The following is a 14683-nucleotide window of genomic DNA, read 5'->3' on the forward strand; positions in this document are numbered from 1 at the left end:
AAGAAGAGAAAACTTCATCTCCCGTTCAATTTATATACGTAATCATGTGGATGAATGAGGCAAAAAGTTTGCTCTCCTCACCCACATTTTGGGACGGCTAGATGTGCTTTTTCAGTCAATGGTCTAATTTCCTCAAATCCCCGCCTAATTCTGATAAAAACAATAGCCCCACCATTTATCTGTTTTTGTAGGTGATGATTTTCTTTTCTACTGCTTTAAGGACTAGAATTACTGCCATTTTGTGAGATCCGCAAATTTAAATAAAACTAAGTTCAAGTGCAAGTTGGAAGCAATTTTCAAAAGAAGTAAACTTTTTGGGTCTTTCCCATTATAGCCCCCCCCCCCCAGCTTAGTGGTCAGATAACCTATAGCCCCCCAATCATGTTAAATATACCATAATGGGGGGCTATATTTTCATGGGGGAGCTATAATGGGAAAGACCCAACTTTTTATAGAACCAATTAAAGAATTTAATTGACTGTATCTTCTCTATACTGGAGTGAGAATTATCGTTAAGCAAACACAGTTTGTAATAACATAATTGGAGTAGTTCGCTCATTTTAGGATTTTTTATTGACTCACTTCATGCACAATTTCTTACTTCTGTATTTAACCATAGACACTGAACGTAACCATAGTACCAAATTCTGTGTTTTCATTAGGCAAATACTTGAGCATAAGTGTTATAGGTTTCTTCAAATTACGCAGATGTTTTTAGTGGTCATGTAACCTATAGCCCGCAATCATGGTAATTATACCATAAGGGGGGCTATAATGGGAAAGACTTTTCTGAACGTTTCTCAACGTTTTCTGTAAAACCCGGGCAACTAGACATTTAGGACTGATCAGCCTATATTTTTGCAGATTGCCATGACTGACCAATTAAATGAAACAGAAGGAATGAATGCAACTGAGGAAGTTCTGATTGATGCTCTACCTCCTATGACATCAGCTGGTCCGGAGTTCCCACTCATCTCACTGGAGGAGACGGCTAGAATAGAACGCGTCATATCGGGACACAAATTACGAGAATCACAACCTAAGGTTTTTGTTGGCTGTCAATTTCTTAGAAATACAATATTATAGTACAAAAAATCAATCGTTGGATTTGAAATGGCATGTGCTGAGCTATTTGTGCATCACCATCTTTTTTCAGGGAATAGTTGAAATGCAGTCATGGCCCCTTAAAGCCTACATGGACGCCACTCTTGTGCCAGTATTGATGCAAGGACTACTGCTGGTGGCAAAAGAGAGACCAGCTCGACCCATCGAATTCCTGGCTGCATTCCTTTTCAAGAACAAAGATAAATGCGACCCTGTGGCCATGATGCGACTCAGAAGTAGCCAGCAAGGGATGAATGAAGGGGGTAACTTAGCAAATCAGTTAGAATGATTGTTTTTTAGCAACGTGCATAAGCCGGTAGCTTTGTAGTATTGTATAAATGTGTACATTATGTAAATATTGTCGGATTAATTCACTCCTCTTTCGATTGCTAATATTCTTAAGAAACAGTTTAACTTAAATTGGGTGTTGGATCTTCACTATTTTGAATCAAAACTGCTCTGCTTGCTGTAGTGTTTTATTTTACAGACTGCCTATTTTTGTTGACCACGAATGAGAATCGAGATTGTTATTAATAGCCGCGAAGCGATAGAGGCTATTATTGGGGACATTGTGGTTTTTTTACGACTCGAAGAGGAGTATTGGTTTTCTTAAGGTTTTTTTTTTACCGGAAGTACTATTCGTTCAGACGATGTTTTGACCTAAAAGCGAAAGCGAGTAAAATTGCAGTGTGAACTAACTTTTTCTGAGCGAGAGAAGTTTTTTGATCATGCGCTGCGTTTAGTGAATGACTTTTTGACATTGAAAAGTAGTTTTTGACTGAATGGCACATATAGATAACGGTTTTTAGCCGTTTTTTCGTCTAAGTGGCCTAGTTTTTTTGCTTGTAATTTGATTTTTGTAGAAATAATTTTTAATTAATGCTATGTTAAAATGTAAACCCCGGAAATTGATAGCACAGTATTTTGCATAGCCTGAAATTGCGTTTCAAATGCGAAATTGGCACATATTTCTTGATTTTTTAGTTAATTTTTAGGCTTTTTTTCTATTAATTTCTTCATTTTTGGATCTTTTAGCTGTTTTTTGTCAAAAATCAGTTAATATGGCAACTTCCCTTTGATAAATCATATACTCAATGCCTCTTTCTACCTGGATGTAATTTTGTTTCATAAAATTGTACATTTGCTAATCCGATTTTCGTAGTTTTTTGGCAATTTTTTTCAGTTTTTTGTTTGTATTTTGCTTTTAATTACTAGAAATGGTATTTTGGGGAACATGAGGGACTTTAATTTTGTTTCAATAAAATTTCAATCATTTTTGTGATGTTAAGTTTTTGAAAAAACAGATAAATTTTTTTCATAAATGCAGTCTTAAATATTTTTTGACCACTTTTTTTGCAAAATGTTTCATTGTTTCGTATGTCTGAATTCTGCTTTTTCTTGTTTTAGTCTGTTCAGCAAGTTGGATTTTGTCTCGAATGACTCGTTGTCTTTTCTATGTCTCGAATGCTGATCAATGAAATGTACTGGTTTTTCTCGATTTTTTTAAATTTGATTTTTAACTTTCAAAAGTCAAGAATTGGTCTTTTTGTTACGGTGTTCCTAACATTGTGTCCATGTTCTTCACATTCTCGTTTATATCATTCTAGTTTTGTCCTGGCACCTACTTTCTTATTCGTTATATTGATTTTTTCAGTTGTTAAAAAATTGAATGAATTCAGCTTTTTCTTAGATCTTGGTTTCTTCGGTTTGCAATTGATTTAATTCAAAATAAGGCAGTACTGGGACTTCGCTAGAAAGTCTTTTCCAACATTTCTACTTATTACTATTCATTGCAATTTTCTTCCGGGCTTGGTATTGTTTTTAGACGATTTTTTTGCCTTTGAATATTATTCTGCTTTTTTTTCTGATTAATTTAATTTTTGAATTAGCATGAAATCACGTTGTCTAGCATATATACAACAAGGAAGAATTATGTATTATTCTTATCTTAATTGCCGTGATTAGAAATCTAATTGTAGTGTTTCTCTGATTCTTAATTTTAAGCACTTTTGAATAATTCCTGTCTTTTTTGAAAAGTTTTTATCTGCCGTTTGCTTTCGCGATCTTTTTGAGATTAGAATCATTAATTATCTGAGGGCAATTGATGGCCCTCTCAGCTTTGTCAGGCTATCAGTTTTTTGACCATCCTAAAAATTTCAGACTTTTTAACGTTACCAAACCTTTTCAATAATAAAATTTTGCTGCATTTTCTTTCTCTTGGTGACAGTGGTTTAAATTTCACCGATTTTTAGATCAGACCCGGGATGAGGTAATGAGTTAATGGTTTAATACAAAAGGTAATGGCTTCAGCTTTTCGTGAAGTTTTTTTGGTGCTTCGAGTCGCTTCCGGAATTCTTCCGGCTATATTTTTTAATTAGTCGTCTACATCGATGATTCTTACGACCTGACTTCTTGGAATTGACTTCTATTCCTTTGCAATTAAAATTTGTGTACTTGACGTCATTTCTGCTTTTAGGTCAATTGCGTGACTTACCTCACTCGAAAAAATGACTTCTGAACTCACTTATGAAACTTTAAATTTTATGTATTTTGCATAGCCTGAAATTGCGTTTCAAATGCGAAATTGGCACATATTTCTTGATTTTTTAGTTAATTTTTAGGCTTTTTTTCTATTAATTTCTTCATTTTTGGATCTTTTAGCTGTTTTTTGTCAAAAATCAGTTAATATGGCAACTTCCCTTTGATAAATCATATACTCAATGCCTCTTTCTACCTGGATGTAATTTTGTTTCATAAAATTGTACATTTGCTAATCCGATTTTCGTAGTTTTTTGGCAATTTTTTTCAGTTTTTTGTTTGTATTTTGCTTTTAATTACTAGAAATGGTATTTTGGGGAATATGAGGGACTTTAATTTCGTTTCAATAAAATTTCAATCATTTTTGTGATGTTAAGTTTTTGAAAAAACAGATAAATTTTTTTCATAAATGCAGTCTTAAATATTTTTTGACCACTTTTTTTGCAAAATGTTTCATTGTTTCGTATGTCTGAATTCTGCTTTTTCTTGTTTTCTTCTGTTCAGCAAGTTGGATTTTGTCTCGAATGACTCGTTGTCTTTTCTATGTCTCGAATGCTGATCAATGAAATGTACTCGTTTTTCTTGATTTTTTTAAATTTGATTTTTAACTTTCAAAAATCAAGAATTGGTCTTTTTGTTACGGTGTTCCTAACATTGTGTCCATGTTCTTCACATTCTCGTTTATATCATTCTAGTTTTGTCCTGGCACCTATATTTTTATTCGTTATATTGATTTTTTCAGTTGTTAAAAAATTGAATGAATTCAGCTTTTTCTTAGATCTTAGTTTCTTCGGTTTGCAATTGATTTAATTCAAAATAAGGCAGTACTGGGACTTTGCTAGAAAGTTTTCCAACATTTCTACTTATTACTATTCATTGCAATTTTCTTCCGGGCTTGGTATTGTTTTTAGACGATTTTTTGCCTTTGAATATTATTCTGTTGCTTTTTTTTTCGGATTAATTTAATTTTTGACTTAGCATGAAATCACGTTGTCTAGCATATATACAACAAGGCAGAATTATGTATTATTCTTATCTTAATTGCCGTGATTAGAAATCTAATTGTAGTGTTTCTCTGATTCTTAATTTTAAGCACTTTTGAATAATTCCTGTCTTTTTTGAAAAGTTTTTATCTGCCGTTTGCTTTCGCGATCTTTTTGAGATTAGAATCATTAATTATCTGAGGGCAATTGATGGCCCTCTCAGCTTTGTCAGGCTATCAGTTTTTTGACCATCCTAAAAATTTCAGACTTTTTAACGTTACCAAACCTTTTCAATAATAAAATTTTGCTGCATTTTCTTTCTCTTGGTGACAGTGGTTTAAATTTCACCGATTTTTAGATCAGACCCGGGATGAGGTAATGAGTTAATGGTTTAATACAAAAGGTAATGGCTTCAGCTTTTCGTGAAGTTTTTTTGGTGCTTCGAGTCGCTTCCGGAATTCTTCCGGCTATATTTTTTAATTAGTCGTCTACATCGATGATTCTTACGACCTGACTTCTTGGAATTGACTTCATTGACTTCTATTCCTTTGCAATTAAAATTTGTGTACGTGACGTCATTTCTGCTTTTAGGTCAATTGCGTGACTTACCTCACTCGAAAAATTGACTTCTGAACTCACTTATGAAACTTTAAATTTTATGAACATTTTAATTAAAAATCAATAGTGTGCATCTAAGTAGTTGCAAACTTATATGTCCTAATTCTTTATTATCAGTCTTGAGTTTTTGGTTTCGAATATCAATTTTGAAAAAGCTCCCCTTATAGACCGTATTTGTCATAAAATTGACAGGCCGAATGTGGGTGCAATCAATTCAAGAGAGCGTTAACGAATATTTTCAAAATTAAAAAATTTTTTAGAGTCGTCTTGTTAATACTATCATTAAGAGCTTATGTTATGGGCCGCAAAACTTAAAGTAAAACATTTAAATCAGAATTTTTTGAAGAAAAACATCAAGATTACTGCACTAATTACCAACTACATCTTGAAATCATAATGGCTGGTCTCTTATAACACTTGACTATTTCAAAAAAAATAGTAAATGAAACGTTTCATTGGGACACCACAATGGATTAAACTTTTTTGTTTTAAAATTTGAAGTATTTTGGAATTCTAACGTTCATCACATAGTCAGATTCTTTACTTACCTAATGTAACCAAGCTTTAATTTGAAAATTTTCTATCGTTTGTACACTTCTTAGAGGAAGGCAGAGTCATCAGAGTACCGTCAGAGCTATGTACTTTTGTTAGTCTACTGATGAACCCTTTATATAGGAGTTCTAACTTGGTTAATTAATTGCCCTCAAAATTCATTTTATTTTGTGTATATTGTGTTATTTTTGTCCTTTCTTAATGCTGTTTTTCGTCTGAGCGATTTGTCTTTTTCTCCAAGCAATTAGTTTCTCAGCTGGTAACAACGGAGGGTTTTACTAATTGTCGTAGAAATTTACAAGTTTTCAGGTGTGCTGGTAACCTGAGTTGCTATGGAGGCATTATAAGTTCATGGTGTGAAAAGCATTTTGGGGATATTCTTTTCCCTCGCTCATTGTGGCGAATTTCCTGAGCTTTACCTAGCCACTGCCAGAGCCAATTCTTTGCCAGTTGCTTACGAGCATTTCGTTCTAGTTAATTGGTTTGGTTCAAACCTTTTTGAGATCTATGTTCATTGAGGTGTTGTTTTATTTAAACTTTGCAACGACCAGCTAGCTCTCCGGACAGAATTAAAATGTTCGTAAAAACTTTCCAAATATCTGTCTATCAGATATCTGGTTTTTTGTTCTAATATAGGCTCTGTTTGTCATACTGATTACTCAAACTTCTCAAAACAGAGACAAGGCTCTTTCTTTAATACTCTGCTTAAGTTTGGAAGTATTCTCAGTTGGCTATACGTTTGTTTTAAAATTTGAAGTATTTTGGAATTCTAACGTTCATCACATAGTCAATACTACTCGAAGAGGAGTATTGGTTTTCTTAAGGGTTTTTTTTTTACCGGAAGTACTATTCGTTCAGACGATGTTTTGACCTAAAAGCGAAAGCGAGTAAAATTGCAGTGTGAACTGATTTTTTCGGAGAGAGAGAAGTTTTTTGATCATGCGCTGCGTTTAGTGAATGACTTTTTGACATTGAAAATTAGTTTTTGACTGAATGGCACATATAGATAACGGTTTTTAGCCGGTTTTTCGTCTAAGTGGCCTAGTTTTTTTGCTTGTAATTTGGTTTTTTGTAGAAATAATTTTTAATTAATGCTATGTTGAAATGTAAACCCCGGAAATTGATAGCACAGTATTTTGCATAGCCTGAAATTGCGTTTCAAATGCGAAATTGGCACATATTTCTTGATTTTTTAGTTAATTTTTGGCTTTTTTTCTATTAATTTCTTCATATTTGGATCTTTTACCTGTTTTTTGTCAAAAATCAGTTAATATGGCAACTTCCCTTTGATAATTCATATACCCAATGCCTCTTTCTACCTGGATGTAATTTTGTTTCATAAAATTGTACATTTGCTAATCCGATTTTCGTAGTTTTTTGGCAATTTTTTTCAGTTTTTGTTTGTATTTTGCTTTTAATTACTAGAAATAGTATTTTGGGGAACATGAGGGACTTTAATTTCGTTTCAGTAAAATTTCAATGATTTTTGTGATAAGTTTTTGAAAAAACAGATAAATTTTTTTCATAAATGCAGTCTTAAATATTTTTTGACCACTTTTTTTGCAAATTGTTTCATTGTTTCGTATGTCTGAATTCTGCTTTTTCTTGTTTTATTCTGTTCAGCAAGTTGGATTTTGTCTCGAATGACTCGTTGTCTTTTCTATGTCTCGAATGCTGATCAATGAAATGTACTCGTTTTTCTTGATTTTTTTAAATTTGAGTTTTAACTTTCAAAAATCAAGAATTGGTCTTTTTGTTACGGTGTTCCTAACATTGTGTCCATATTCTTCACACTCTCGTTTATATCATTCTAGTTTTGTCCTGGCACCTACTTTTTTTCGTTATATTGATTTTTTCAGATGTTAAAAAATTGAATGAATTCAGCTTTTTCTTAGATCTTGGTTTCTTCGGTTTGCAATTGATTTAATTCAAAATAAGGCAGTACTGGGACTTTGCTAGAAAGTCTTTCCCAACATTTCTACTTATTACTATTCATTGCAATTTTCTTCCGGGCTTGGTATTGTTTTTAGACGATTTTTTGCCTTTGAATATTATTCTGTTGCTTTTTTTTTCTGATTAATTTAATTTTTGAATTAGCATGAAATCACGTTGTCTAGCATATATACAACAAGGAAGAATTATGTATTTTTTTAATCTCAATTGCCGTGATTAGAAATCTAATTGTAGTGGTTCTCTGATTCTTAATTTTAAGCACTTTTTTGAATAATTTTGACTTTCCTGTCTTTTTTGAAAAGTTTTTATCTGCCGTTTGCTTTCGCGATCTTTTTGAGATTAGAATCATTAATTATATGAGGGCAATTGATGGCCCTCTCAGCTTTGCCAGGCTTTCAGTTTTTTGACCATCCTAAAAATTTCAGACTTTTTTAACGTTACCAAACCTTTTCAATAATAAAATTTTGCTGCATTATCTCTTGGTGACAGTGGTTTAAATTTCACCAATTTTTTTAGATCAGACGCGGGGTGAGGTAACGAATTAATGGTTTAATACAAAAGGTAATGGCTTCAGCTTTTCGTAAAGTTTTTTGGTGCTTCGAGTCGCTTCCGGAATTCTTCCGGCTATATTTTTTAATTCGTCGTCTACATCGATGATTCTTACGACCTGACTTCTTGGAATTGACTTCTTGGAATTGACTTCATTGACTTCTATTCCTTTGCAATTAAAATTTGTGTACGTGACGTCATTTCTGCTTTTAGGTCAATTGCGTGACTTACCTCACTCGAAAAAATGACTTCTGAACTCACTTATGAAACTTTAAATTTTATGAACATTTTAATTAAAAATCAATAGTGTGCATCTAAGTAGTTGCAAACTTATATGTCCTAATTCTTTATTATCAGTCTTGAGTTTTTGGTTTCGAATATCAATTTTGAAAAAGCTCCCCTTATAGACCGTATTTGTCATAAAATTGACAGGCCGAATGTGGGTGCAATCAATTCAAGAGAGCGTTAACGAATATTTTCAAAATTACAAAATTTTTTAGAGTCGTCTTGTTAATACTATCATTAAGAGCTTATGTTATGGGCCGCAAAACTTAAAGTAAAACATTTAAATCAGAATTTTTTGAAGAAAAACAGATCAAGACTACTGCACTAATTACCAACTACATCTTGAAATCATAATGGCTGGTCTCTTATAACACTTGACTATTTCAAAAAAAAAAATAGTAAATGAAACGTTTCATTGGGACACCACAATGGATTGAACTTTTTTGTTTTAAAATTTGAAGTATTTTGGAATTCTAACGTTCATCACATAGTCAGAATCTTTACTTACCTAATGTAACCAAGCTTTAATTTGAAAATTTTCTATCGTTTGTACACTTCTTAGAGGAAGGCAGAGTCATCAGAGTACCGTCAGAGCTATGTACTTTTTGTTAGTCTACTGATGAACCCTTTATATAGGAGTTCTAATTTGGTTAATTAATTGCCCTCAAAATTCGTTTTATTTTGTGTATATTGTGTTATTTTTGTCCTTTCTTAATGCTGTTTTTCGTCTGAGCGATTTGTCTTTTTCTCCAAGCAATTAGTTTCTCAGCTGGTAACAACGGAGGGTTTTACTAATTGTCTTGGAAATTTACAAGTTTTCAGGTGTGCTGGTAACCTGAGTTGCTATGGAGGCATTATAAGTTCATGGTGTGAAAAGCATTTTGGGGATATTCTTTTCCCTCGCTCATTGTGGCGAATTTCCTGAGCTTTACCTAGCCACTGCCAGAGCCAATTCTTTGCCAGTTGCTTACGAGCTTTTCGTTCTAGTTAATTGGTTTGGTTCAAACCTTTTTGAGATCTATGTTCATTGAGGTGTTGTTTTATTTCAACTTTGCAACGACCAGCTAGCTCTCCGGACAGAATTAAATTGTTCGTAAAAACTTTCCAAATATCTGTCTATCAGATATCTGGTTTTTGTTCTAATATAGGCTCTGTTTGTCATACTGATTACTCAAACTTCTCAAAACAGAGACAAGGCTCTTTCTTTGTTACTCTGCTTAAGTTTGGATGTATTCTCAGTTGGCTATACGTAAGTACTTCGATATCAGTTTCAACGAACGAATTGTGCATAACTAATTATGTTTCTGGAAAGATGCCGACATGAAACCTCCAATTATTGTAAAGTCAGTCCGATTTCAGAGTTTTAGGGTTTATTAATTGCTCTCATACTTATGCTGTGAAGGGCGGTTCTTAGATCCGGCGGTTGACTACATCCCCCACTGTTGCCTCCTCCCCCCCCCCCCCCCCCCTATTGCCCCCACCCCACCGAGCTTTTGCCCCCCCACCACACTGTTGCCCACCCCCCTCCCCATCAGACCCCCGGTGTACACCCCACCTCCCGTGGCTACTGACGAACAACCGATCGCTAAAACCACGCAATTTTACACTAAATTTCAAATTTTTTCAAGTTCTTTGAAAATTTTTGAAATTTTTTTGAGTTTCTTCAGCCCTAGGTGTCAAGGAACCTCCTCTAGGGTTTTATATTAGTTTATATTAGGCAACTGCATAGTTTCTAGGGGTAGTGGAATGGTTTCAACATTTTAACATCACGAATTTTAGCATTTTTTTGACAAAACGTGCAAATTAAATTTTTTCAATGTTTTTGACATTTATTTTTCATTATCGGCTTCTTTCCAGACGCAGGAGCCAGAAAACGTCCTTAGGGGTTTGATAATAAGTTACTGAAACAATTTGCCATGGAGGAGTTTTCAATTTTTTAATATGACAAATGGTATCAACTTTTTTTTTTGAAAAAACTTGCATTTTTTTTCAAGTTTTTGTCGGTTTTAGGTTTCTCCAGCCTTAAGACTGGACAAACCTACTCTAGGGTTCAAAAATAGGTACTGTATAATTTCTATTTGTGATGAATTGTTTTTTCAGATTTCAGCACCACGAATTTCAGCATATTTTTTTTACAAAACTTGCAATTTTTAAATTTTTTTAACATTTATTGTCAGTTTATTATCGCTAGTGTCAGTTTATTCGTCATTGTTGTCATTTATTCGTGTTTTTTGGCCTAACAGAAAATCTCCATTAGGGTTTGATAATAAGTTACTGAAAATTGTTTGTTGGCCATGGATTAGTTACAACTTTTATCACAAATGTTAGCAGTTCTTTTAGCAACTTCTAATGTTTTTGAAATTTTTTGTCATTTGTTTGGTTTCTCCAACCTCAACAGCTACATAACCTCCTCTAAAGTTTGAGCATAAGTTACTGTACAGCTACTAGATGTAATGGAAAGATTTTCAAGATTTTAAGATTAGCAATTTTCAAATTTATTTGATTTTTTCAAGTTCTTTTTTTAATATTTTGACTTTTTTAATCATTTTTTCCGGCGGCAGGGTTCTAGGAACCTCCTCGAAGGCTTTATGATAGGCTGTCGCATAGTTTGTAGATTAATGGATTTGTTATCAATATTTTAATCACTCCAGCTCTAGCACTTTTTTGATAAAATATAATGTTCTTTAAATTTTCGGAAAATTATTCTCATGTTCCAAGTTTTGATCTTTTTGAGCCAGTAAAACTATTTAAAGCTTGAAATAGTGATACTGGATGGTCTCGAGACAATGAAATGGTTTTGAAGATATTATTGTCTTGAATTTAAGCAAGATTGTTAAAATTTGCGATTGCTTTCAAAATTTTTGAGATAACTCCAGAGACAAAAATAATTTTGAACATTTCAAATTTTTGCAAATTTTTTAATATCAGTTTTCTATTTGATTTGTTAACTAACTAAGCTAGAAAACTAAAAGTTGCGGAGTCGAACCAAAATAACGCTAGCTTCAATAAACCATGGCTAGCTACTGACGAAGCCAACCGCTCGCCGGAACGTCGAGAGCATTTCGCCCGACGTTAGTCGGTTATTTTTGGGTTATTGATTGATATTACTAATTAAGCTGCTTGTTCCTATATTTAAATTTCAAAAATAAGAACTCAATGATCTCAATTGTCTGCATGTTTTTAATTGCTCGCGTAGGGAAGCAATTATTGTAAACGTGCTTGTTTTTTTTATGCAAAATTTTCGCTTGACCCTTTTGACTTTTCGAGTGACTTTTAAGCCCTTTACTGTTTGTGTTTTGCCTGTTCTAAATTTCACTCTCAATCACAATTTCAAGCAGCTGAACTCAATTGGCGGCAATTTAATACTCAAAGTCAAATAAAAAGTACGCCGAAACTGGAGCAATTTTTCACTCTAAATCTTAAAAGTGGTATATATTAACCTCTAATGTGGTTATTTGAAGCCCACTATTGAACTTCTTAGTCCCATTTAGGCTCCTCTCCCCCTGACTGAAGCAGGGTGCAATTTATTAGAGCTCCCACTAGTCGTACGAGAGCAATTCTTTAACGTTTAGTCAGTTATGCTTTATTTCAGTGTTGCCTTGCAAAACCTCTGTTAATGATCTTTCTAACAGTTTTTTTATGACCTTTCTAACAGCTATATGGTAGCCAAAAAAAACCGCAAATTTATACTAATTTTCCCCAAAAAATTTTAAGGCTTTTTCCATTTTCTTTTCTTTTTTATGTTTCTCAAGGCTCAAAAGCCAAGGAATCTCCTCTAGGGTTTGGTAATAGAATACAGTATTGTTTCTTGATGTGATGGATTGTTTTTCAACATCACGAATTTTTGCTTCTTTTTACATTTGATGTCCTTCTCCAATTTTTTGCGGACACAGGGGCCAGAAATTTAACAAGTTACTGAAAAACTTTTTTGACCATGGAATAGTTTTCAACTTTTTAATTTCACAAATTTTATCAATTTTTGATAAAACTTGCAATTTTTTTCAAGCTTTTTCAAAAAATTTTCAGTTTTTAGGTTTCTCCAGCCCAGCCTCAGAAAGCCAAGGAACCTCTTGTAGGATTTGATATTTTACTGCGTATTTTCTAGATGTGATGGAATGTTTTTAAAGATTTTAATATCACGGCTTTTAACAATTTTTCAAAAAAAGTAATTGAATTTTCAAGTTTTTTTTGTTTTTGATTTTTTTGGCACCAGGGGCCCGGGTGTCTCATCCAAGGTTTGATAATAAGCTGTTGCATAGTTTCTGCAGTTGATAGAATGGTTATCAAAATTTAAGTGACTCGAGCTGTACCAATTTTTTGATAAAATTTAAGCTTTAAATTTTTTGACAAATTAGAAATCATGTTCCAAGTTTATGGATCTCTAAGAGCCAGTTAAACTGTTTAGGCCTTGAAATAGGGGTACTGGACAGTCTTTTGAGACAATGAGATGTTTCTGAAGGTAAAATAATATCACGGATTTGGCAAATTTTTAAAATCTGCTATTGTATTTAAAATTTTCGAATATTATCCTTTTCCGAGTTTAACGATCATTACTGGCCAACAAAACTTTTAAGTCTTGCTGTTGGGTTACATGACAGAACTCCAGAGACAAATAGTTTTGAACATTTTCACTGCGAAATCTGGAAGCTTTTCTTTTAATTTTAGTTATATTCTGCAAATTTTTGAAATATCAGTTTTGATTTGATTTATTTACTAACAAGGCTAGAAAACTAAAAGATGCGGAGTCAAATCAAGCTAAAGCTAGCCTCGCTAAACCGTGGCTGGCTACTGACAAAGCCAAACGCTCGCCGGTCATTTGAGAGCAATTCGTCCGACGTTATTCGGTTATGTTATTGAATGCATCGCAAATTAATTTTCTGTCTAGTCTTGACTCCGTCTGTTTCAATTTCAGACACATTATCTATGTTTTCCTATATTTGATGAAATTCCATCAAAAATATCAATAGAATATTTTTGCTGTGCGTCTCTTCTGTTCACTAGGTTACAGCATTTTGAACGCTTGGAAAATATCATAGTTTTGTGAGTGTGTATTGATCCTACAAATCATGACTTTGAATGTCAAGCGAAATTCTCAATTTGCTGGATTCCCTTTGACAATCAAGCAGAATTAAATTGTGTTCGTTGACAGAATCTATTAGAAATCGAGAACTGCATTGCGGTGACAGTTGTATGTCAGAAATTCGAAGTGACTTCTGCCAGAGTCATCAGACTTCTGCCAGAGTCATGATACGTATCTTGAAATACAAACGTGCAATTTTAAAATCTGGGACTTTATACAAGAAAATCTGGTCTTGTAGAGTCTAGAACTGGGATGTGGCGTTTTAAATTTCCTCATGCTTGATGCAAGTGCCACAGACTCGTACGAACCTCTAGTGTTTTTTTCGTATACCACTATTCAGATGGTTACAGCGATAGAAATGCGTTCCTTAATGTTTCGCTCCGAAGTGCAAGTGATTTTCTTGAAAACATTAATAATAAACATTATTAATTGAAGCTCTCAGCCGACTATTATAGCGCTCCTATTTTTATTTTTTTACGACTCGAAGAAGAGTAATGGTGATCTATTTTTTTTAAATCGGTCCAGTTGTTCTGAAACAGGATAAAAGGCAATACCGCACGTGCAAAAATTGTGACCGTCTTCTGTTGCTGAACAAAATTGGAGAGTGGAGAAAAGAGAGAGTGGTGTTTTTGTTCATACCAGTTTTCGAAATAGCAAAAGAAGTAAGTGCAAAAAATGCGCTGAGGGAGCTAAAGTTTTTTGATCGTGCTTTTTCGAATCAGTTTTTAATTGCTCTGGAATGAGAAGCAATTATTGTAAACGTATGTCTTTTTTATACAGATGTATTGCTTGACGGTTTTTGCGCTTCTCTTCTAGAATAATTTTTGACTTTTCAAGTGACTTTTTCACGCACTTCTTGATTTTTGAATGATTTCGAGTGCGCTCACTCCGAAATAAAGCTGTTGTTCAAACAAAACCGATTATTAGAGATAACATCAGAAGGCACTGATAGCCGAGTGGTTAATGCCTCTGGCGAGGTGTGGGAATCGGAATCAGGAGGTTGGGGTTCAAGCCATACGTT

The 14683-nt window shown here is 33.5% G+C and overlaps 1 protein-coding gene across 1 annotated transcript; it reads left to right on the forward strand.

The window, feature by feature from the left end:
* The first annotated feature begins 868 nt into the window (after nt 1-868).
* Nucleotides 869-1497, forward strand: LOC142335364 (protein dpy-30 homolog). Its single transcript, XM_075383825.1, has 2 exons — nt 869-1044; nt 1157-1497. Exons 1-2 carry the CDS (start codon nt 871-873, stop codon nt 1391-1393), a joined length of 411 nt encoding a protein of 136 aa, XP_075239940.1. The 5' UTR covers nt 869-870; the 3' UTR covers nt 1394-1497.
* The last annotated feature ends 13186 nt before the right edge of the window (nt 1498-14683 follow it).

The sequence above is a fragment of the Convolutriloba macropyga genome, chromosome 2 (genome assembly GCF_964194025.1).
Source record: "Convolutriloba macropyga chromosome 2, txConMacr16.3, whole genome shotgun sequence".
Taxonomy (NCBI): domain Eukaryota; kingdom Metazoa; phylum Xenacoelomorpha; order Acoela; family Convolutidae; genus Convolutriloba; species Convolutriloba macropyga.

Excerpts from the sequence above, each read along its gene's own strand:
- LOC142335364 (XM_075383825.1), top strand. The coding sequence starts at position 871 with ATGACTGACCAATTAAATGAAACAGAAGGAATGAATGCAACTGAGGAA. Across the intron at positions 1,045-1,156 it reads TACGAGAATCACAACCTAAG|GGAATAGTTGAAATGCAGTC; the intron begins GTTTTTGTTGGC and ends ATCTTTTTTCAG.